This window comes from Babylonia areolata, chromosome 31 (assembly GCF_041734735.1).
Source record: "Babylonia areolata isolate BAREFJ2019XMU chromosome 31, ASM4173473v1, whole genome shotgun sequence".
In the NCBI taxonomy this organism is placed as follows: domain Eukaryota; kingdom Metazoa; phylum Mollusca; class Gastropoda; order Neogastropoda; family Buccinidae; genus Babylonia; species Babylonia areolata.
This window is the reverse complement of record NC_134906.1, coordinates 29,779,481-29,805,309: the sequence shown is the minus strand read 5'-3', so window position 1 is coordinate 29,805,309 and position 25,829 is coordinate 29,779,481. Positions and strand designations below refer to the sequence as shown.

Below are 25,829 nucleotides of genomic sequence, written 5' to 3'. Positions count from 1 at the left end.
CTGTTAGCCCCCACCCCTGCCCCCCACCTCACCCCTATCACCCATGTGCACTTTGTATAGAACACTGAAGACCTGTTAGCCCCTACCTCCAACCCCCACCCCTCCCCTCACCCATGTGCACTTTGTACAGAACACTGAAGACCTGTTAACCCCCACCCCAGTGCCCCCCCCCCCACACACCTCCCCCCTCACCCATGTGCACTTTGTACACAGCACTGAAAAGCTGGACAAAGAAGGTGATGGACTATCAGGGAGGGTGTGCAGACCCACTTTCGTCAGGACTTCCCCGCTATTTTTAGCAAGCACCGTGTGCGCATGCGTGTCTATGTTTCCTTTTCTTCCAGGTCACCGAAAGGTTAAAATTTTGTTGTGGAAAAGGAAATTTTCTACCTAAAATTACGTTTAAGTAACATACTTACCGTGACCAATTAGTGCAGACTCCGGCAGGGGTCTGACATTCCTGTCCTGTGCAAACTAATACCCGCCTATGCGGAAAAAACGAAAGCAGCTACGGCCGATAACCTCCCGGAAGTAGGTAACCCCCCCTTTGCCCCCCTGACTAGCGCCCTCTTTTTACGGCAGCCATCATGACTCCTGTTCCTGTGCTCTTCATACGGCTAAGTTTTTTCGTATTTACTGTCTGTCTGTCGATTCTCTGGCGTTCTTGTTCTTTGTCAAATTATGTCTCCAACCAGGTCACATAATTATATAGCTCTATTGGGCGATCATGCTAAAATTAAGGCGCGATCGCAATCGATTCGCTGACACTCTGGGCCCTTTGACGAAAGGATTGTGAACTTCTCTTCTTCTTCTTCTGCGTTCGTGGGCTACAACTCCCACATTCACTCGTATGTACATGAGTGGGCTTTTACGTGTATGGCCGTTTTTACCTCGCCCTGTAGGCAGCCATACTCCGCTTTCGGGGGGTGTATGCTGGGTATGTTGTTGTTTCCATAACCCACCGAACGCTGACATGGATTACAGGATCTTTAATGTGCGTATTTGATCTTTTGCTTGCATATACACACGAAGGGGGTTCAGGCACTGGCAGGTCTGCACATATGACGACTTGGGAGATCGGAAAAATCTCCACCCTTTACCCACCAGGCGCCGTCACCGTGATTCGAACTCGGGACCCTCAGATTGAAAGTCCAACGCTTTAACCACTCGGCTACTGCACCCGTCGGATTGTGAACATTTTCGGTGACTATTTTTGCAAGTCTACAAGGTATATATGGTTTTATAATGACACCCATTCTTTGCTTCAGTCTTCTGTGTTTACTTTGAGCATGTTTCTTGTCACAACTCTGCCATTACGTAATCAAACTGATCCATTTATAAACTCTGCCGAAATGTTGTCCGAACAAAAGCAGTGCTAACTCAGAGAAGCCAGTCAAGGTAGTGGGCTGTGCATGTCGTGACATGACCTACTTTTTGCACTGCGAGCGACGAAAAGTCTGCCACCAAAGCGGGCTGCACACCCTCCCAATTATCCAGAAATTGTTGAGTCCCCCCCCTCACCCCTCACCTATGTGCACTTTGTACAGAGCGCTGAACAGCTGGACAAAGAAGGTGGTGGAGTATTTGCCGGCATTGACGACGTGGGGAAACACCAGCTTGGTGTCACGGTAACGCCGGAGACACTGGGCGAAGCGGAACCAGGCGGGCAGACAGGCCACCACGGCTCGAATCCCGTAGATGTTCTTGGTGCACACTGGTTCTCCTGCAGGTCACACACAGAGAAAACATGCATGCATGCATGCATGCACACACACACACATACACACAAGACAAAGACAGACATACACACACATACATATACAACACACACATAGATGCACACACACACACACACACACACACATACACACACACACACACATACACACACACACACACACACACACGTGCGCGCGTGTGCAGTGAATGTAAAAGAGCCTGTAGCAACAACAGGGTTTTCCCTGGAAAAATACTACTGTAGCAAAATCTGCTTTGACAGTAAAACAAATACACTTGCAGATTAAAAAACAAAAAAAAAAAAAAAGTTGTGCTGCATTGTTGAGACAAACTATCGGCCGGGAAGAGCAGCTCGAATTTCACAGAGAAATATGTTGTGACAAATTATAAAGATAATAACAATAATAATAATAATGATAATAATACTCGAAGAAGTTGTCCAGAACTATGTGGCTAACTCAGCTTTTATCCCCCTCCACCTGTGTGCTTGGCAATGAGTTCTGTCTAGGACTTCAGTGTCAACAGATTCATGGGGGGGCTAGGGTTGGAGGAGGGGACGCTCACTCAGTCTGGCTCTGCAACTAGGTGATTAGCGTTATCAGTAGGGGGATTAGTAGGTGGTGTCCTACTATGTTACATCAGAAAAGGCACTACCGTACACCTCAAAGTGACTCAAGCACCAGGTGCTAACGTGGTGATAGTCTTGATAGGCCTTAGTGGTCGACGAGTCTCTAAGCACCATAATCTGATTTGAATTGATTTGACTCAGAAGCAGTGCAGCGTCTCCTCTGGTGTGTGGCCTTCCGGCAACCTAACATCAGTTGTTCCCTACAGACTGCTGATGCTAGGACTACGTCAAACAAACCAAGGTGTGGCCGTGTTTGGGGGTGGGGGGTACTGGGAATGAGCAATATTGGAGTAAAGCCACTGAAATGGTGCTGTGGAGTGATGGCCTAGAGGTAACGCATCCGCCTAGGAAGTGAGAGAATCTCAGCGCACTGGTTCAAATCCCATAGTCGCCAGAGTTTTCTCCCCATCCTTCAGACCTTGAGTGGTGGTCTGGACGCTAGTCATTCGGATGAGACGATAAATCGAGGTCCCATGTGCAGCATGCGCTTAAAAGAACCCACGGCAACAAAAGGGCTGTCCCTGGCAAAATTCTGTACAAAAATCCACTTTGACAGGAAAACAAATAAAACTGCAAGGCAGAAAAAACTACAAAAAGAGGGTGGCGCTCTCAGTATTAGTGACGCGCTCTCCCTGGGGACAGCAACCTGAATTTCACACAGAGAAATCTGTTGTGACAAAAAAAGAGTAATACAATACAATATAGATAATGGGGCAGCTAATAAAAAGAAAAAAGATAACAAGGAATACAATGTATTACAATATAATACAATAAAATACAGATAATGGGGCAGTGAGAGAAAAAAAAAGGTAACAAATAAATACAATGCAATGCAATACACATAATGGGGCAGCTAAAAAAAAAAAAAAGAGATACAAATTAACACAATACAATACAGATGAATGGGCAGCTGAAAAAACAACAGCAAAGTAACAGAATACAACAAAATACAATAGAATACAATACGGATAATGGGGCAGCTATTAAAAAAAAGTAACACAATACAACTCAAGACAAGACAAGACAAGACGAGACAAATGACTGGGCAGCTAAAAAAAAAAAAGTAACACAATACAATAAAATGCAACTCAATACAATACAAGACAAGACAAATGACTGGGCAGCTAAAAAAAACAAACAAACAAAGTAACATAACACATTAAAATACAACTCAATACAATACAATACAAGGCAAGAAAAGACAAGACAAATGACTGGCCAGCTAGAAAAACCAACAATGTAACACAATACAATACAATACAATACAACACAAGACAAGACAAGACAAGACAAGACAAATGACTGGGCAGCTAAAAAAACCCAACAAAGTAACACAATACATTACAATACAATACAACACAAGACAAGACAAGACAAATGACTGGGCAGCTAGAAAAAAACAAAACAAAGTAACACAATACAATACAACTCAATACAATACAATACAAGACAAGACAAGGCAAATGACTGGCCAGCTAAAAAAACCAACAAAGTAACACAATACATTACAATACAATACGAGACAAGACAAGACAAATGACTGGGCAGCTAAAAAAAACAACAAAGTAACACAATACATTACAATACAATACAAGACAAGACAAGACAAATGACTGGCCAGCTAGAAAAAACCAACCCAGACAACAGACACAGGGGTATCTGTACTCACTGTCCACGCCCAGCCAGTCCACCTCAAAGGCGTAGAAGCAGACGAGGTACTCAAAGTCCAGCATCACCGTCACCAGGCTGTTCAGCTGGTCCGCCAGCCAGAAGTCGGCAAACCCCACATGGTGGAACGGGGCCGTGAAGATCCGCAGCTGAAACACACGCACTCTATATTATGTCCAGTTCAGCCCCGAAAACAGAGTACAGTTGCCTGCATGGAAGTATGGCCTAGAAACACACACACTCTATATGTCCAGTTCAGCCCTGAAAACAGAGTACGGCTGCCTACACGGAGGTATAGCCCACCAACACACACACTCTGTATGTCCAGTTCAGCCCTGAAAACAGAATATGGCTGCCTACATGGAGGTATAGCCCACCAACACACACACTCTATATGTCCATTTCCGCCCTGAAAACAGAGTACGGCTGCCTACATGGAGGTATAGCCCACCAACACACACACTCTATATGTCCAGTTCAGTCCTGAAAACAGAATACGGCTGCCAACACGGAGGTATAGCCCACCAACACACACACTCTATATGTCCAGTTCAGCCCCCAAAACAGAATACCGCTGCCTACATGGAGGTACAGCCTACCCGTACAGATGAGTGATTTTGGGAGTTGCAACTCACACAACTATTTTCAATTCTCACCATATTTTTTAAGCTTTCATCAGATACTCATTAATGATCTACTGTGACCAGAATTTGCAATCTTCTGCAAGAATTCAACCAAAAAGGAAATTTTCTTCCTAAAATTACGTTTAAATAACATACTTACCGTGACCCACTAGTGCAGACTCTGGCAGGGGTCTGACATTCCTGTCCTGTGCAAACTACTACCCGCCTATGTGGAGAAAACGAAAGTAGCTACGGCCGATAACCTCCGTAAGTAGGTTACCTCCCCTGTGTATCCCTGACTAGCACCTCTTTTTCTGGCAGCCATCATGACTCCTGTTCCTGTGCTCTTTATACGGCTAAGTTTTTTTTTCGTATTTTCTGTCTGTCTGAATTTGTAAGTTCAGTCAGAACTGAACTTGACCAGAAGCTTGAGAGGGGATACGGGGAAATGAAATGAAATAAAATGATAGTGCTTAGAGCCTCGCCGACCACTAAGGCCATCTCAAGGCTATCGCCACGTTAATAACTACTACAAGGGTAAAAAAACAAACAATTAAAACGAATCACCACTTCAAACTTTCCACTCAAAGTTAAAAAAAAAACTTCCATAGTTTTAAAACCTTCAAATCTGATTAAAAATGTTCACTTCTTTCAAGAAGTCCATCAGCGTCCACGGAGGGACATCACGGAACAAGGTCTTCAAAGAAACCGCCATGTAATATCTGTGTCTAACGTCATGCAGATCCCAACAGTCAAGGAGCACGTGTTTCACGGGGGATATGGGGAGCTGGGTACAGGATGCAAACCACTTTGAGCAGTACTTCACAAGAAACACGTTATATAAATGTCCATTGTTATTATTATTATTATTATTTTCATTATTTTAATATTATTTCCATTATCATCATTATCTGTTTTTCGTTGTTTTTTTAATTCATTATCAGCATTTTCATCACTATTACTATTATTTTCATTATCACTATTACTTTATTTTCTTATTCTTATTATCATCATTATTATCATCACCACCACCACAACCACAATTATCACCACCACCACCACCATCACCACACCACACACCACACCACCATTACCACCACCACACCACACACCACCATTACCATCACCACCACCACACCACACCACCACCATCACACCACACACCACCACCACACCACACCACACACCACCACCACACCACACCACCACCACACCACACCACACACCACCACCACACCACACCACCACCACCACCACACCACCAACACTACCACCACCACCACACACCACACCACACTACACCACACCACACCACACCACCACCACCACACCACACCACACACCACCACCACCACACCACACCACCACCACACCACCACCACCACACCACACTACACCACACCACACCACACCACACTACACCACACCACACCACACCACCACCACCACCACCACACCACACCACACCACACCACACCACACCACCACCACACCACACACCACCACCACCACACCACACCACACCACCAACACTACCACCACCACCACACCACACCACACCACACCACCCCTGACCAGGAGGGCTGGGGCTCACCAAGATACGCAGCAGCCACATGCGGGCACGGTAATAGAAGATTTTGAGGGGGTTGAGCAGCATGATGATGAGGAGTCCAGCCATGGACAGGGGCATAGCCATTGGGGGGATGCCCAGGTGTTCGCTGTACAGGTAACCCAACACGCTGCCTGACCACAACACTGCCAGGAACGATGCCACCTGTAACATGGCGACAACAAGGTGATACCATCCCCAGGTATTCACTGTACAGGTAACCCAACACGCTGCCTGACCACAGCACTGCCAGGAATGATGCTACCTGAAAGAGAGTGACAATAACAAGGTGATACCATCCCCAGGTATTCACTGTACAGGTAACGATGCTACCTGTAGGACATAAACAACAACAAGGTGATATTGTCCCCAGGTATTCACTGTACAGGTAACCCAACACGCTGCCTGACCACAGCACTGCCAGGAACGATGCTACCTGAAAGAGAGTGACAATAACAAGGTGATACTGTCCCCAGGTATTCACTGTACAGGTAACCCAACACGCTGCCTGACCACAGCACTGCCAGGAACGATGCTACCTGAAAGAGAGTGACAATAACAAGGTGATACTGTCCCCAGGTATTCACTGTACAGGTAACCCAACACGCAGTCTGACCACAGCACTGCCAGGAATGATGCCATCTGTAATATGGTGACAATAAGAAGATGATACTGTAACAGTTGGCATTGCTGTGTATTTGTACTGCATTGTAATGCGATGCATTGTATTGCATTTGTATTGTATTGTACTGCACTGACTTGTAATGTATTGCAAACTATTGTATTGCATCACATTATATCTTGCACTGCATTGCATTGTATTGTGTATTGTATTGTACTAAATTAATTTTTTTTAAAAAGTACTAAATAAATGCTGAGACAGCGGCGGCTGCGCTGGCTGGGCCACGTTCGCCGCATGGAAGATGGTTGCATCCCAAAAGACATCTTTTATGGAGAGCTCGCCACGGGGCAGAGAAGCATCGGCCGCCCACAGCTGAGATACAAAGACGTTTGCAAACATGACATGAAGGCACTTGAGATCAACACTGAGTCCTGGGAGGACCATGCAGATGACCGCAACAGATGGAGAAGCACTCTCAAGAATCAGCTACGGATTGGTGAGGACAAACTGTCAGCTGCTGCAGCAGAAAAGCGAGCTCGCAGAAAAGGGACGGCAGCCAACAGACCAGCATCAGCTTACACATGTGACCGCTGCGACAGAGACTGTCTCTCTTGCATCGGTCTCTACAGTCACAGGCGATGCTGCTTGGTCAAAGCAGACAGCCCAATTAGACATTAGGTCGGATATACTCTATCCATGGTCAGCCATGACCGAAGGAGGCCTACTACTATGTACTAAATTGCATTGTACTGTATTGTACTGCACTGCATTGTATTGCATCACACTGTTCTGTATCAGATTTAAATTGCAATCAATTACTTTTTTGTGTCACATCTTTCTTCTTCTGCGTTCACTCGTATGCACACGAGTGGGCTTTTACGTGTATGACCGTTTTTACCCCGCCATGTAGGCAGCCATACTCCGTTTTCGGGGGTGTGCATGCTGGGTATGTTCTTGTTTCCATAACCCACCGAACGCTGACATGGATTACAGGATCTTTAACGTGTGTATTTGATTTTCTGCTTGCGTATACACACGAAGGGGGTTCAGGCACTAGCAGGTCTGCACAGATGTTGACCTGGGAGATCGTAAAAATCTCCACCCTTTACCCACCAGGCGCCGTCACCGAGATTCGAACCCGGGACCCTCAGATTGACAGTCCAACGCTTTAACCACTCGGCTATTGCGCCCGTCATGTGTCACATCAAATAACACTTCTGTGTGAAATTCAGCCTGCTTTTCTCAGCAGAGGACACACTGCACTGCAACATCATCCACGTCTTTCCACGTTCCATTTCCTCCGTCATGGACCTGCACAGCCATCGGCGAAGGACACCCCCCCCCTCACCCCCCAATCGCGCCCACCCACCTCCATCAGCTCGGTGTGCGACAGGTGGTTTCGGGGGTCGATCTCAAAGATCAGCACGTGGTTGACCCCCGACGACCTCCAGCCGTAGGTGTTGACTCCCAGCAGGAAGAGGTCGAAGATGACGAGGAACATGCCGCGGTACATCCTGATGGCTGGTTCCCAGTCCTCCGAGTGGTCCGTGAAGTTGGCTGCACACACACACACACACAGACAGCGAACAGATTAACTTGTTAGCTCCCCTGACTTTCCCCACAGAATGGGAAAGAAATAAAATCACCAAAAAAACAAATTCAATTCAATTCAAAATACTTTATTGTCTGCTTCACCCAAAACAGAAAGTTCTCTTTCGGCTCAGTTAGCATGAGAATTTTTGTCGATATTTTTAAGTCAAGTTAGAGTATATGAACTGAAAGCTTCCAAACTGATCAGTAACATGCGCAGTTGGGGGCAAAATACAACACTTCCCCCCTTCTTGTGCTATCATACAGTAAAATGATGAAAGTATCCATATTTTTTTTTTTTTAATTTGCACACACTGATGACTTATAAACAAATCCAGGATAGCATAAAGAGTTTGAAACAGATTAAAATCGGAATGTTATACAGCCAAGAAAGGGCCCCTTCGTCTAATTCTGTTATCTGCCTTGTGAATGAGATGAATGTGGGTCACACACCATTGTTGACACGCACCGTTCACATGAACCAGTCACTGCGAAATTCACTCTCCTGCTGGTGAGCCCAGCAACACACACTGCATTTATTGGTGGCAGTGGAGAGTGGGAAGGTCAGTTAAGATATCCTTGGCTCATAATGTCGTTATGCAAATTAGGTGCCACTCCAAAAATTCAGAACTATCTAAGGTCTGATATGGTTGTGAACAGTCGTGCCCTGACTGGGGCCTTTCGTCCAGAGAGTTAACTGGTCTGCTGGGTTTGACGTTTGGCTGCCAATTCCGATCGTCTGTCAATGCTTTGCTGCTCTGATGTTAAAGCCAAACAGAAAACAACAATGATGATTTATTCACAAGGCCATGGCCCCAAACTGGGGGTGGGGGGTGGGGGGGCGAGGGGAGGTAATCTACAGTAAACATTATGCCACTAACACACGTCAGTTGAATGCCAAAAGAATGCATGCATGCATATTTGAACACAAATGTTGACCTGGGAGATCGGAAATTTCATCCAAAACAGTCAGAAACTAAGGGAGGCAATCCCCCCGCCACAAGAAAGGGAGACAAACCTGACAGGATGATGACGACAACCAGAACAAGGAACATGCCCAGACAGAACCCTGTCTTGAAGTTGGTCCACGGATGTTGCTGCACACACACACACACAAATATTAGTTTGACTGCATCTATCGTAGATGACCACTTCTTCATTCTTTTTGTTCCTTTGTTGTTTCTATTTATCATATTGGGTTTCATGACAATGAGATGAGTCCTGTCACACACACCTCAGCATCATTCTGTCATGCTGGTGACACTTTATATAGGAGTCAGTCGTGTCCAGTAATGACCATCAGAACAGCAGAGGAGGCAACTGCTTGCCTGTATGGGCAAGAATTTGAATACAGTGGAGTGTGTTTTGCCCAAGTTACATCCCCACTCTCTCAGCTAAGAGGGTTTTAGGAAAGTCGGCACTAGGATGGTTCCAAAAGGCCAACTAGCCCCCAAGGCTGCAGCACTAAGAGCCAGTGCAATCTTGCCTCCTAGTTTGAGAGTCATAACAGTCCTTCACAAAAGACTAAGCTGTAAATGACTTCCCACTGCAGTGTAGAAACCACTGATCATACAGCTGTCACTTTGCTGTTGGCCCAGCTGTAAGCTCATGTCCCTCTCTGATATCAGCTGTAAGCTCATGTCCCTCTCTGATATCAGCTGTAAGCTCATGTCCCTCTCTGATATCAGCTGTAAGCTCATGTCCCTCTCTGATATCAGCTGTAAGCTCATGTCCCTCTCTGATATCAGCTGTAAGCTGATGTCCCTCTCTGATATCAGCTGTAAGCTCATGTCCCTCTCTGATATCAGCTGTAAGCTCATGTCCCTCTCTGATATCAGCTGTAAGCTCATGTCCCTCTCTGATATCAGCTGTAAGGTCATGTCCCTCTCTGATATCAGCTGTTAACTCATGTCCCTCTCTGATATCAGCTGTAAACTCATGTCCCTCTCTGATATCAGCTGTAAACTCATGTCCCTCTCTGATATCAGCTGTTAACTCATGTTCCTCTCTGATATCAGCTGTAAACTCATGTCCCTCTCTGATATCAGCTGTAAACTCATGTCCGTCTCTGATATCAGCTGTTAACTCATGTTCCTCTCTGATATCAGCTGTAAACTCATGTCCGTCTCTGATATCAGCTGTAAACTCATGTCCGTCTCTGATATCAGCTGTAAACTCATGTCCCTCTCTGATATCAGCTGTCAATTCATGTCCCTCTCTGATATCAGCTGTAAACTCATGTCCGTCTCTGATATCAGCTGTAAACTCATGTCCCTCTCTGATATCAGCTGTAAACTCATGTCCCTCTCTGATATCAGCTGTTAACTCATGTCCATCTCTGATATCAGCTGTCAACTCATGTCCCTCTCTGATATAAGTCAAGTGTTGAGCCTGGGCTATATGACACTGCACCCACCAGTAAAATCACTGAACAACAAAAGAAAAGAAAAAAGAATGTGATTAGAAGGGGGAGGAGAGAAAAGCAGCTTCCACTTTGTGTGAATATACATTTTGTCAATGTGTGTGCGTGTTTGGCTGTGTGTGTGTGTGTGTGTGTGTGTGTGTGTGTGTGTGTGTGTGTGTGTGTGTGTGTGTGTGTGTGTGTGTGTGTGTGTGTGTGTGTGTGTTTGTGAGCGAGAGAGAGAAAATGTATGTGTGAGTGAGTGTGTGTGTGAGAGACAGATATAGAGAGTGTGTATGTGTGTGTGCATGTGTGTGAAGGAGAGAGAGAGAAAGTGTGTGTGTTTGTGTGTGTATGACAGAATGCATGTGTGTGTGAGTATGATAGGATGTGTATGTGTGTGTATCTGTGTCTGCATGCGTGTGCACAAGAGCAAACACGCTTGAGGGAGCCAAGGTAGAATGCAAATGAATGAATGAATGAATGCTGGCAATGGTGGCATGCACAGGTGTGAAAATACCAGGTTAGAATTAAAAAAAAAATGAAAGAAAAGGTTAAAAACCGGTTTGGATTTCCAAACCAGAACACCCCTTTCATCACTCTCACCGACCTGATCACCAAGGGGAGGAACTCTCAGTCTCTTCATGGCCTTGGAGCGGTCGCCTCCCTCCAGTTCGGAGGTCACACACCCCTGCACACACACAATGGGGACTGGTGACAAGGGAAAAGAAAGAAAGAAAAAAACAAAGAGAGAAAATGAATAAATAAATAATCAATCAGACAGAAAGGAAATGCCAACAGATGAACAAATACAGACGGGCGCAATAGCCGAGTGGTTAAAGCGTTGGACTTTCAATCTGAGGGTCCCAGGATCGAATCACGGTGACGGCGACTGGCGGGTAAAGGGTGGAGATTTTTACGATCTCCCAGGTCAACATATGTGCAGACCTGCTAGTGCCTGAACCCCCTTTGTGTGTATATGCAAGCAGAAGATCAAATACGCACGTTAAAGATCCTGTAATCCATGTCAGCGTTCGGTGGGTTATGGAAACAAGAACATTCTCAGCATGCACACCCCCGAAAGCGGAGTATGGCTGCCTATATGGCGGGGTAAAAACGGTTATACACGTAAAAGCCCACTCGTGTGCATACGAGTGAACGTGGGAGTTGGAGCCCACGAACGCAGAAGAACAACAACAACAACAACAAATACAGACAGAGATGTGAAAGGCACTCTTACAGTGGACTGAGAAAAGGGGCCAAAAACAAAAAATTAATAAACTATTACACAGACAGAAATAAATTATCCACAGGAGACAAATTATCGACAGAAAATTTACACTCAAAGCAACAATGGAAAGAATGTCTTATTGTGGATGAAGTGAACAAATCACACACACACACACACACACACAATCACACACACACACACACAATCACTCTCACACACACACACACACACACACACACACACAATCACTCACACACACACAATCACACACACACACACACAATCACACACACACACACACGCAATCACACCCACACCCAAACCCCTCTTAGACACACCCACTCTCACCCATCCATCCACAACCACCCACAAACACACACTAATCCACATCCCCTTCCACCCCCCCACCCCCCACACCTCACCTCACCTCCACCCAAACACACTCACACCTCGACATCCTTGAAGATATTTTCCACCTCCTTGTTAGTGCAGAAGGAAGCCTCCCCACCACCATCCCCTCTCACCCCAACACATGTGTACAAACACCTTGAAGATGTTGCTTAGCTGTATGAAGAGCACAGGAACAGGAGTCATAATGGCTGCTGGAAAAAGAGGTGCTAGTCAGGGGGGCAAATAACCCCCCTACACACACACACACCCCTCCCACTCCCCCAAATAACCTCCCTACACACACACACCCCTCCCACTCCCCCAAATAACCCCCCTACACACACACCCCTCCCACACCCCCAAATAACCCCCCTACACACACACCCCTCCCACTCCCCCAAATAACCCCCCTACACACACACCCCTCCCACTCCCCCAAATAACCCCCCTACACACACACCCCCCTCCCACTCCCCCAAATAACCCCCCTACACACACACCCCTCCCACTCCCCCAAATAACCCCCCTACACACACATATCCCTCCCACTCCCCCAAATAACCCCCCTACACACACACACCCCTCCCACTCCCCCAAATAACCCCCCTACACACACACACCCCTCCCACTCCCACAAATAACCCCCCTACACACACACCCCCCTCCCACTCACCTCAACATCCTTGATAATGTGGTCGACCTCCTTGTTGGTGTAGAAGGGAGCTGCTTCCACGTGGGCCATGCGCCACTCTGCTCCACGGTTAGTGGTCATCAGCTGTCACACACACACACACACACATCACACACTCATTATCATCATCTTCATTATCATCATCAGCTGTCACACACACACACACATCCCACTCATTATCATCATCATCATTATCATCATCAGCTGTCACACCCACGAACATCCCACCCATAATCATCATCTTCATTATCATCATCTTCATCATCATCATCATCAGCTGTCACAGCCACAAACATCGCAATGATCATCATCATCATCAGCTGTCACAGCCACAAACATCGCAATGATCATCATCATCATCATCAGCTGTCACACCCACAAACATCACAATCATCATCATCAGCTGTCACAGCCATAAACATCACAATCATCATCATCATCATTATCAGTTGTCACAGCCACAAACATCACAATCATCATCATCATCACTATCAGTTGTCACAGCCACAAACATCGCAATGATCATCATCATCATCAGCTGTCACAGCCACAAACATCACAATCATCATTATCAGCTGTCACAGCCACAAACATCACAATCATCATCATCATCATCAGTTGTCACAGCCACAAACATCACAATCATCACCATGATCATCATCAGCTGTCACAGCCACAAACATCACAATCATCACCATCATCATCATCAGCTGTCACAGCCACAAACATCACAATCATCATCATCATCAGCTGTCACAGCCACAAACATCACAATCATCACCATCATCATCATCAGCTGCCACAGCCACAAACATCACAATCATCATCATCACCATCGTCATCATCAGTTGTCACAGCCATAAACATCACAATCATCATCATCACACACAATAACAACTCCCCCAAAACATGACCGCTCTCTCTCTCTCTTTCCCCACCCCACTTTGTCATGATTCTTGAGGATCTTCAGAACCAAGTGAAGCTGACAGTCTGGTATTTCACAGCAGGTTACAGGCTCAGATAGAACTCTATTCTATCATCATTATCACACACACACACACACACACAAAGACCACTCTTTCTCCCTGTCCTTGACTCTCTCTCTCTACCTCTATCTCCCTCTCTCTGTCTCTCTCTCCCTCTCTCTGTGTCTCTCTCTACCTCTATCTCCCTCTCTCTGTGTGTCTCTCTCTACCTCTATCTCCCTCTCTCTCTGTGTGTCTCTCTCTACCTCTATCTCCCTCTCTCTGTGTGTCTCTCTCTACCTCTATCTCCCTCTCTCTCTCCCTCTCTCTGTGTCTCTTTCTCTCTCTACCTCTATCTCCCTCTCTCTCTCTACCTCTCTGTGTTTCTTTCTCTCTCTACCTCTATCTCTCTCTCTACCTCTGTCTCCCTCTCTCTGTGTGTCTCTCTTTCTCTCTCTACCTCTATCTCCCTCTCTCTACCTCTATCTCCCTGTGTGTGTGTGTCTCTCTCTCTACCTCGATCTCCCTCTCTCTCTCTGTCTCTCTTCCTCCATCTCCCCCTCTCTCTCTGCACCCACCTTGTCATGTTTCTTGAGGATCTTCCTGAAGCCGGTGAAGTTGAGGGTCTGGTAGTTCTGCAGCAGGATCAGGCTGAGGTAGAACTCGCTGAAGGCCAGCTTCAGGTCATGCAGCTTGCGCACGCTGGCTGTCGCCTTGTTGTCTCCCTTGTCCTTGAAGATGCCGTACACGCTCTGACGACGGCGCTGTCGCAGACCTCCTGGCCCCCCTGCAGAGGAGTGGCGGTGGTGGTGGTCATGGGTCAGGTAGTGCTGAAGTTCGGCCTTCAGGTTGGCGTACTTTCGGTTCGCTTCCGACAGTTTCTCTGCCAAGGGGGAGATGGTAATGTATGGTGCAGCACAGTGCCGCTTTGACGGCTGTTGTTGTTTGTTTTGTTTTTTTGTTGTGATTGATTTCTGTGTGTGAAATAACTTTCTTTCTTTCTTTCTTTCTTTCTATCCATCTATCTTTACCTTACTCTCTACATATACACAGAGACAGACAGACAAAGAGACATAATGATAGACAGATAGACTGATAGATAGACAGTATCATAGACAGACAGACAGACAGATAAATACTTAGATAATATTATAGATAGATGGACTGAGAGACTGACAGGCAAACAGATAGATAGATCTTAAAAAAAGATAGATTAGATACTGATATCTATACTGAGTATGGCTTCTGGCATTAATTATACTGTGATCATTGACAGACAGACAGACAGAGAGATAGATAAACTGATAGACAGACAGATAGATACAGACAAAGATAGATACTGATAAATACTGATGTGTGTGCTAAGTTCAGCTTCTTGCATTAATTATATTGTGACCATTGATAGACAGATAGACGACTGATAGATAGACAGATAGATACAGACAAAGATAGATACTGATAAATACTGATATGTATGCTAAGTACAGCTTCTCACTTTAATCATATTGCAATTGTTTTCCTTTCAGCCAGATAGGAAGTATACACGGACTGTCAATATGTGACTGAAGAATCAGACAGGTAGTGAGGTACCTTCAGTTACTGTTCAAATTTCAAGGAAGCATCAATGCTGATCCATACCTGCTTTGACTGATTTTTTGGGGTTTTTTTTTATAAGGAGCAGATGCCTGATGTACACATGAACCTAATGCAATGGTCAGAGCCTTTAAAGCCTACCTACATTTGTAGCAAACATTAACATAAAATGAAAGAAAGTAAACAATCAAAACAAACCAAAACGAAAGCACATTAAATCATGATAAACAAGAGAGGCAAGGCCTTCAAGACTCATTTGTGATAAATTAAGTCCCCTAGCATTAATTACAGAGTAATTTCCCTTTTTTACTATCTGCACCAAAACGTTTGCACAATAAATAAAAATTCCATGCTTAGCAAAAGAAGTTCCTGATTGAACAAAAAATGATAATAATGACTGCTCTTGTTGTTGGGTCAGAATATCAGATCAAAGTGCCAAGTTTAGAGAATACAAAATATATAAATATAACAGTAAATGCAGTTTACATATAATTAGGCTTCATTTTATATTTTTTGTGCCCATCCCAGAGGTGCAATATTGTTTTAAACAAGATGACTGGAAAGAACTGAATTTTTCCTTTTTTTATGCCTAATTTGGTGTCAACTGACAAAGTAGTTGCAGAGAAAATGTCAGTGTTAAAGTTTACCACGGACACACAGACACACGGACACACACACACACACACAGAGACAACCGAACACCGGGTTAAAATACAGACTCACTTTGTTTACACAAGTGAGTCAAAAATGAAAGGCACACTACACAGAAGGCAAATGACTGAAACGAAGCAAGAAAAGAATGGGGCTGCCTTCAGTGTCCTTGTCGCCCTCACCCAGAAAGAAGGTGTTGATCTTGGCCAGTTCCTTGTCACAGAACTGGAAGAACTTTTCGTCAAACCTGGCAAAGTATCGCTGGATTGTGGCCTGGTCCGTCACTGTCAACACAAACATCTTCACCATTATTATTATGTCACAGTCACAGAACTGGAAGAACTTTTCGTCAAACCTGGCAAAGTATCGTTGGATCGTGGCCTGGTCCGTCACTGTCAACACAAACATCTTCACCATCATTATTATGTCACAGTCATCATTATTATGTCACAGTCACAGAACTGGAAGAACTTTTCGTCAAACCTGGCAAAGTATCGCCGAATCGTGGCCTGGTCCGTCACTGTCAACACAAACATCTTCACCATCGTTATTATGTCACAGTCACAGAACTGGAAGAACTTTTCTCTTTTTTTTTTTTTTTTTTGTTTTTTGCTGCAGTTTCAGTAGCATTACTCTTGCGCCGGTCCTTCCGAGTCCCCCATACACGGCCACATCCGGGATCGTCTGTCACAGTCCCAGCATCAGTAGTCCGCAGGGAACCATTGATGTTAGGCCACCAGGTGGCTACACACCAGAAGAGACCCTGCACTACTGCTGAGTCACTTTGGTGGTGTTCAGTAGAGCCTGTCCTGATTTAGCATACTTTGGACACCACCTACTAAGACCCCTGCTGATGACAATGATGGCTTAGTCACGAAGCCAGACTGAGTGAACGTCCCCCCCCACTCCCATTCCAGAGTGGAGACCGCCACCACATCCCTCTAACGACAACTCCCCATGAATCTGCTGACACTACAGACCTTGACAAGACTCACTCCAAGCACTGAAGTGAAGGGGTATCAAAACTGAGGTCACCAAAAGGCCACATAATTCGGGACTTTTTCTTTTATTGATGAAGAAGGAAGCGGAGGTGGTTGACAATGATAATGATGACAACGTTACTAGGGAGGTCCATTTTGGTTTGGGACTTATGTGACAAGACTGTTCTCTATGCTTTCTGTCATAATGATATCCCGGCGTCAACCAGGCCCAAAAGATACAGACATTTGCAGTGTTGGTCAGGAAATTAAAGCAACACACCCAAAGACGTATCCGTGAAGTGGACGATACTCGACTGTGTGGTCCCAGTCTTCCCATTTAAGCCCTTAGCACACTCAATTCTGGCTAGGAGCTGGCCATGGGCCAAAAAACCCCACCTCTGCTGAGAATCAAACCCGCACCCTCCCGGTCGTCAGTCCACCATGCTAACCACTATGTTGAAGAACTTTTCATCAAACCTGGCAAAGTAATGCCGATCATGCTCTAGTCCGTGACTGTCCACACAAACATTATTTTAATTGATATTTACATAGAGCCTGACACTTCAGTAACTCCAAGCCAAATTTGCGACACCAAATTCTGGTATCTCTGCAGACTGCTTGTAATGAGACTGTGACAGATGAACCCAGGTGTGGCTGTGCATGGGGACTCAGAACAAGTGACATGGGAGTAATGTCAATGAAACAGCGCAGATGATGGGACAACAGAAAAAAAGAAAGAAAAAAAGAGACTTGTAACATTTACACAGTAACCTTCTGTTGTAACGTCTAACACCAACGTACCTTCTGGTGACGGTGCTTCCTCCTGAGCTTCGTACAACAGTTCTTTCATGGTCTGAAACACAAAACACGGCAGGTGGGTGGCTTAAACCATGAGCTTCGTACAACAGTTCTTTCATGGTCTGAAACACAAAACAGGGCAGGTGGATGGTTTAATCCATGAGCTTTGTACAACAGTTCTTTCATGGTCTGAAACACAAAACACGGCAGGTGGGTGGCTTAAACCATGAGCTTTGTACAACAGTTCTTTCATGGTCTGAAACACAAAACAGGGCAGGTGGGTGGGTTAGACCCTGAGCTTCTACAACAGTTCTTTCATGGTCTGAAACACAAAACAGGGCAGGTGGATGGTTTAAACCATGAGCTTCGTACAACAGTTCTTTCATGGTCTGAAACACAAAACAGGACAGATGGATGGTTTAAACCACAAGCTTCATACAACAGTTCTTTCATGGTCTGAAACAACAAAACAGGGCAGGTGGGTGGGTTAGACCCTGAGCTTTGTACAACTCTTTCATGGTCTCAGTTTGGTTTTCCAGTCAAACTTGGGAGAAAGGGCGAGAGCGGGATTTGAACCCCTACCCTGACAGACTCTATGTATTGGCAGATAGGCATCTTAACCATTCTGCCACCTTCCACCTCTACAGCTACACTACCAGAGATGCCAACCCCTGTCAAGTGTTTGTAGAAACAATCAGGAAATTTGGATGGAACATTCTGAATTGGTAGGAACACTCCGACTCCAAGCCACATCAGCAAATGTACATTTTATCTACATGGTATACAAAGCCTACCTGCAACATGGTGTAACTGCTACGATTAAGATGACTGGTCCAATCAATGCTGTTTCAATGTAAACAAGGACGCGATTTGCTGAGCATCATCACGTGAGACCAAGGATAGTAGTGACTGCCCTGGCTTTGTGATTGGTGAGTCTAGAGCGTCTGGATAATGTTACAACAGGAAAGCATATGACCATGCTATGTAGTCAAAAATGAAACCATTGGAACAATCTGACGCTGGATTCAGTTGCTTTCAAACAAACTGCGACTAAGTGTAACAAAATACGGCAAAATCGTAACACTTGGTATCTCTGCACTTTTACCACCACACCCACCTCGTACGAGATGTACTGTTTTCTCCATTCCGGGGTGATGTGAGCACCCAGGTGCTCGGCGAACTTCATCCTGACTCAATTACTGTCACTCTGTGCTCTCTCCCAGTCTGCCACACTGCCCTGAGGAAAGAAAACAATTCATCAATAGATTTGTGTGTGTGTGTGTGTGTGTGTGTGTGTGTGTGTGTGTGTGTGTGTGTGTGTGTGTGTTTTAAACATGAATTGATTATTTGGTTTAGTTTATTTCAGTATACATACTTTTAACATAGCCATAACTCTTTCCATATATAATAATAATAATAATAATAATGGTATTTATATACCGCTGGATCTTGTGCAGAGACAAATCAAAGCGCTTTCGCACCAGTCATTCACACGCATGCATAACTCTAAAACTGTAGAAACTAAAGACAAGGAAGGGCAGGCATATCCCATCTTTCTATAATTTTTCCATCTTCAGGTCAGAGCACCATATGCTCTCTGTCTTATCAAGTAACTCAGCTCAAGTGTTTGCTTTGGGGATAAACTGAAATCTCAAACAAGGAAGAACATCCCTCTGTGCTTTATCAGTTTTGATTGACAAAACAACAATAGAAGTAACTCTCTCCATTTACAAGATAGATCACTTCAAGTTGATGTGGCTTATGCTGCCGATTCAGCTAATTCACAGGTAAATGAAAGGTACATAGTCACAACAAACCCAGACACTTCCTCAAAAAAGGAAGTTCCAGACTTGTCTTTATACCAATCATTTGACATGTGCACTAATTGACAAAGCAGCAGAAGTGTGCAAACACAAACTAGCTTTCATTCAAGACTGGCAAAGCCTTTCAGTCCTGAATATATGTGCAAAATGGAAAGAGTTACTTCTCGTTATTGTTGTTTAATCCTTACCTGTCCTAGCCTCATTGTTCTTTTATTTTGTGTGACTAACATTAGTGTGTGTGTGTGTGTGTCTCTCTCTCTCCGTGTGTGTGTGTGTGTGTGTGTGTGTGTGTGTGTATGTGTGTGTGTGTGTGTGTGTGTGTGTGTGTGTGCGTGTGCATGTATGTATGTGTGTGTGTGTGTGTGTGTGTGTGTGTGTGTGTGTGTTCGTGAGTGCGTGAATGCGTTAACTTATTGAATTGATATGTTCCGTGTAGAACATGTTAAACACACGGTTGTGTCACAGACAGACAAGAGGCTTGATAGAAAGATACAGCTTTTTCTTCTCTGTTAATTAATCTAACCAGGAAACTTAACCCAGTAATGGCAACAACTGTCAATCAACGATCACATTTGTTCCATAACTCGTGCAAGACTGCACACGGATAATCAAGAAGTAGATAACGCATCGTACCCACAATCACGAACAGAATGTGAAGGCTGTGAGCGTCTGGTAAATGTAACATTATATGGCTGTAATGTCTTCCAGGCTGACCTAATCAGCCCTGTTGAAAATAATAGGTTCAGGGACCATTCTCACCCACAACAATGAAGCAGACGAGAATGCTTCAGTTTCTATCGAATTTAAGACTAAGGTTTACAATTTATTGCAAGTGAAAGAAACCGGAACAGAAATCCCAGGAGATGTATATGTTCGATACAAATTTATTCCCCAAGTGTCAGTTTACCTGAGACAAACGTCGCTTGAATTAGTTCATTTTCAAACTGCGACAGCCTTCTTGTTGTCCCAGTTCTGGTTTGGTTTTGCCCTCAGCGGAAGTTGGGCAATACGTCATTGAGAAATGGTCCCAAGCTCAATTTGTTATGACGTAATGGGTTACTACACAAAGCTTTCGGGGTCACATGCAAAAGAGAATGATTCTTTACCGTGAGCACAATTCGATACAGATTTCAACCGACAATACAGTCCAGCACTTCACAGTTTGCGAATGTTTACAAACCGGTAGTGCCAAGACTTAGCATCAGTGCAATGGATTCTATTCTTGGCTGATTTTTTTCTTCTCTCATCGAAGATCTTTACCGATCACCAAGTGGACCAAGTATGCATTTGTGCCTTTAGTTTGCGAGCGAAATGATGCTACAGACTAAACCTGTACGAAGGTGGACAATATTTTATTCAGTTGTCGGCAGTTGTGGGGAGGTGGGTGATTGTTTTCTGCTGTTCAGAGTAAGGTCATATATACTGTTTTTCCATCAATGTGTGTGTGTGTGTGTGTGTGTGTGTGTGTGTGTGTGTGTGTGTGTGTGCGCGCGCGTGCTCGCGCGCGTATGTATGTGTGTCAGTATGTGTGTGTGCGTGTGTGTGTGTGTGTGTGTGTGTGTGTGTGTGTGTGTGTGTGTGTGTGTACCTCAGTGTGTGTGTGTGTGTGAAAGAGAGAGAGAGAGAGAGAGAGAGAGAGTGTGTGTGTGTGTGTGTGTGTGTGTATGTGCGCGCGCGCGCACGCCTGTGTGTCTGTGTGTGTGTGTGTGTGTGTGTGTGTGTGTGAGAGAGAGAGAGAGAGAGAGAGAGAGAGAGAGAGAGTGTGTGTGTGTGTGTGTGTGAAGTAGAGAGAGAGAGGAAGAATCAGAATCAGAATCAGAATTTTATTCAGTAAGGCCACCACACCACACGTACACTAAAGACCTATCCCCCCCCCCACACCACCACCACCCGTACACTGCAGACACACACACACACACACACACACACACACACACCACCACCACCACCACCACCACCACCACCACCACCACCACCACCACCACCACCCGTACACTGCAGACCTACACACACACACACACACACACACACACACACACACACACACACACCACCACCACCACCACCACCACCACCACCACCACCCGTACACTGCAGACCTACACACACACGCACACACACACACACACACACACACACACACACACACACACACACCACCACCACCACCACCACCACCACACATACACTACAGACTTACACACACACCACCATCACCACCATCACCACCACCACACCACACCACACATACACTGCAGACCTACACACACACACACACACCACCACCACCACCACCACCACACCACACGTACACTGCAGACCTACACACACACGCACACACACACACACACACACACACACACACACACACACACCACCACCACCACCACCACCACACATACACTACAGACCTACACACACACCACCATCACCACCATCACCACCACCACACCACACCACACATACACTGCAGACCTACACACACACACACACACTACCACCACCACCACCACCACCACCACCACCACACATACACTGCAGACCTACACACACACACCACCACCACCACCACCACCACCACACCACACGTACACTGCAGACCTACCCACACACACACACACACCTGCTCTAACCGGACTTCCTCGCAAGAGCAGTGAAGCGGATTAACAACAATTGGAGTCCTCAAGACACGACACGGCACCCGCCCAATGTCTGTCCTTTCTCTGTCTCTCCTTCTCTGTCTGTCTGTCTGTTTCTGTCTCCTGCCCCCTGTCTCTCTCTCCCTCTCTCTCTCTCTCCTACTCCTCTCTCTCCCTCCTGCATGAAAACCTTTACCTTTCATTTATGTGTGTGTTGTTTGTAATAGATGTAGATTAGCGAGGACAGATTGGAAGAATAGGCTATGCCTAAAATCTTAATCCTTGAATAAAAACGTTTTGAGTTCTGAGTTCTGAGTTCTCTCTCTCTCTCTCTCTCTCCGTCTCTCTCTCTCTCTCTCTCTCTCCGTCTGTCGGAATCTTGTAGTCTATTTTAGTCTATGTGTGTACGTGTGTGTGTGTGTGTGTGTGTGTGTGTGTGTGTGTGTGTGTGTGTGTGTGTGTGTGTGTGTATGTGTGTGTGTGTACGTGTGTGCGTGTGTGTGTGTGTGTGTGTGTGTGTGTGTGTGTGTGTGTGTGTGTATGTGTGTGTACGTGTGTGTGTGTGTGTGTGTGTGTGTGTGTGTGTGTGTGTGTGCGTGCGTGCGCGCGCGGATTTTATTGTTTAATTTCTGAAACGTTTTTTTTTTCTTTTTCTTTCTCTCTGCGAAGATTTTGTTACTTTCAATTGATCGCGTTTTCGCCCCTCCACTTCATACATTTTAATTATTACCTCAGTTTAAAAAACACTGTGTGAGTGGACGTTAAACTGAAGAATGCACACACACAAACACACACACACACACACACACACACACACACACACAGACACACACAGACACACACACACACACACACACACACACACACACCTACCACATACGTCTCTCTCTCTCTCTCTCTCTCTCTCTCTTCATTGCATTGGTGCATTGCCCCCCCACCCCACCCCTCACCCGCCTCTCCCCAACAACCTCTCCTCACCCCTACACCAACCAATCCCCCCCCCCTACACACACACACCTTTTCTTTTCCCCAGGTGACGCCCTGAGGGAACAGCGGAGGGCCGGCCATCATGCGGCCCATCACTATCACACCGTTCTGGAGGAGAACGTCTGCTTCACTGCCCACACAACGACGACAACGCTCAGTCTGATCTCATTCTGAGCAACCCTGCTCAACATGTCGCTCGCTTACACAACCATCATGGGCTCACCGTCACGCGACTCAGCAGCAGCAGCGGCGGCTCAGCGGAGGGGAGGAGGTCTTTGCTCAGGGACTCAGCGGCGCTCGGAATATTGTGTGCATGGCAGGGATTCCGGGAAGAGGTCCAGGGACATCTTCAATCCCGGGACAACCACCAGGGACCCAGACATGGTGCCACTTTGTGGGATGGGTGAGTGGGTTGGGGTGGAATCATGGCAGCGGGGTGAAGTCCTATTTTAGCATCCTAAATCTTTGCTTCTTAATTTACCGGCTTTTTCTTTTTTCATGCATGAAATGATAATTATTACAACCCGTGTGGAGTGACGGCCGAGAGGTAACGCGTCCGCCCAGGAAACGAGAGCATCTGAGCGCGCTGGTTCGAATCATGACTCAGCCTCCGATATTTTCTCCCCCTCCACTAGACCTTGAGTGGTGGTCTGGACGCTAGTCATTCGGATGAGATGATAATCCGAGGTCCCGTGTGCAGCATGAACTTAGCGCACGTAAAAGAACCCACGGCAACAAAAGGGTTGTTCCTGGCAAAATTCTGTAGAAAAATCCACTTCGACAGGAAAACCCCCCCCACCAAACTGCACGCAGGAAAAAAATACAAAAAAAATTGGGTGGTGCTATAGCCCGAATTTCACACAGAGAAATCTGTTGTGATAAAAAGAAATACAAATACAAATACAAATTTTCAGTGGATTTCGACTCTTATTTTGGGTGTCATCTGACTCCGTTTTGATGTGGATTGTCACAATACACAATACAATACAATACACAAATTTTATTGTCTGTACTTTGGTACAGATATTTTCTTTTTGGCAGCTAAACTAACGTGCCACCATCTTGCTTTTTCCGCTGTTCGTCCCACAAACCATGGAAACGCTGTCACCAGCAGGAGGTGCAGTCATCCAGGATGCTAAAGTAGGACACCGCCTGATGGCGGTTTTGTGCTCCCAAGTTTGATTGTCTTCCCATGTCGGTTCTTTCTTGACGACAACGACAACTTCAATGAGGACGACGACAATGATGATAACAATGATAATGATAATAATGATAATGATGATGATGATAATAATAATAATTATGATGATGATGATGATGATAATAATCATAAGAAGAACAACACTACTACCACTACTACTGCTACTATTACCACGGTTGATCGGTGAATAGGAAGTTCGTTGTCTGTCAATTAGCTGGGACGACAGTGAATTGCTAATCAGGCTATTAGCATGATTGTTGTAAATCAATCAGGATTGCTATTGTTGTGCATCTGTCACTGTGTTCTTCTGAATTTTCCAACTCTTTCCATATCTCTCTCTCTCCCTCTCCTTCCCTCTCTCTCTCCCTCACACACACACACACTCTCTCTCTCTCTCTCACACACACACACACACACACACACACACACACACACACACACACACACACACACACACACACACACACACACACACACAGAACGTCCAGAAGCACTGTAGCGATTAGACGCACTGTGGAAACAGCACGGTGTCCATGGTAACAAGGCAGGGACGTCACATATTTGGCTGGCACACCACACACACCGGTATTGACGAGAGTCTATCTGTCGGTTGGAATGATTCGCGTCCAATTAGGGGGTGGGGGTGGGGGTGATGAGAAGAGGAAGGGTGGGAGACTTGGGGAAGGTGGGGTGTGGTGGGTGTGGGGGAGTGGGGTGGGCAGGGTGAGGGGTGTTTGCTGGAAGGAAAAGTGAATATACTAATCTGGAAGCTTTTTTTCAATGACATAATTATGTCAGGAAATTCAGCTGATTATATATATGACATACATGTGTTGTTGTTGTTATTATTATTATCATTATTATTCTGTGTGTGTGTGTGTGTGTGTGTGTGTGTGTGTGTGTGTGTGTGTATGTGTGTGTGTGTGTGTGTGTGTGTGTGTGTGTGTGTGTGTGTGTGTGTGTGTGTGTGTGTGTGTGTCTCTTATTCACTCACCAAGTTAT

At 45.6% G+C, this 25,829-nt stretch overlaps 2 protein-coding genes across 3 annotated transcripts in view; one reads left to right on the top strand and one right to left on the bottom strand.

The window, feature by feature from the left end:
- LOC143275893 (xenotropic and polytropic retrovirus receptor 1 homolog) overlaps nucleotides 1–20,988 on the bottom strand; it is a 32,795-nt gene extending 11,807 nt beyond the window's left edge. For both annotated transcript variants that reach the window (XM_076580217.1, XM_076580218.1), the window contains exons 1-12: nucleotides 20,908–20,988; nucleotides 19,295–19,414; nucleotides 18,181–18,232; nucleotides 16,582–16,683; nucleotides 14,734–15,038; nucleotides 13,173–13,274; nucleotides 11,489–11,569; nucleotides 9,496–9,574; nucleotides 8,257–8,444; nucleotides 6,251–6,430; nucleotides 4,035–4,182; nucleotides 1,529–1,723 (exon numbers count right to left, since the gene is read on the bottom strand). In XM_076580217.1, the coding sequence (XP_076436332.1) occupies nucleotides 1,529–1,723; nucleotides 4,035–4,182; nucleotides 6,251–6,430; nucleotides 8,257–8,444; nucleotides 9,496–9,574; nucleotides 11,489–11,569; nucleotides 13,173–13,274; nucleotides 14,734–15,038; nucleotides 16,582–16,683; nucleotides 18,181–18,232; nucleotides 19,295–19,363 (1,501 nt within the window). In that variant the 5' untranslated portion in view covers nucleotides 19,364–19,414; nucleotides 20,908–20,988. The remainder of the gene's footprint in view (nucleotides 1–1,528; nucleotides 1,724–4,034; nucleotides 4,183–6,250; nucleotides 6,431–8,256; nucleotides 8,445–9,495; nucleotides 9,575–11,488; nucleotides 11,570–13,172; nucleotides 13,275–14,733; nucleotides 15,039–16,581; nucleotides 16,684–18,180; nucleotides 18,233–19,294; nucleotides 19,415–20,907) is intronic.
- Nucleotides 20,989–23,815: 2,827 nt separating this feature from the next.
- LOC143276079 (uncharacterized) overlaps nucleotides 23,816–25,829 on the top strand; it is a 42,195-nt gene continuing 40,181 nt past the window's right edge. Inside the window, exon 1 of the mRNA XM_076580465.1 lies at nucleotides 23,816–24,029. Coding sequence (XP_076436580.1) covers nucleotides 23,816–24,029 — 214 coding nt within the window. The remainder of the gene's footprint in view (nucleotides 24,030–25,829) is intronic.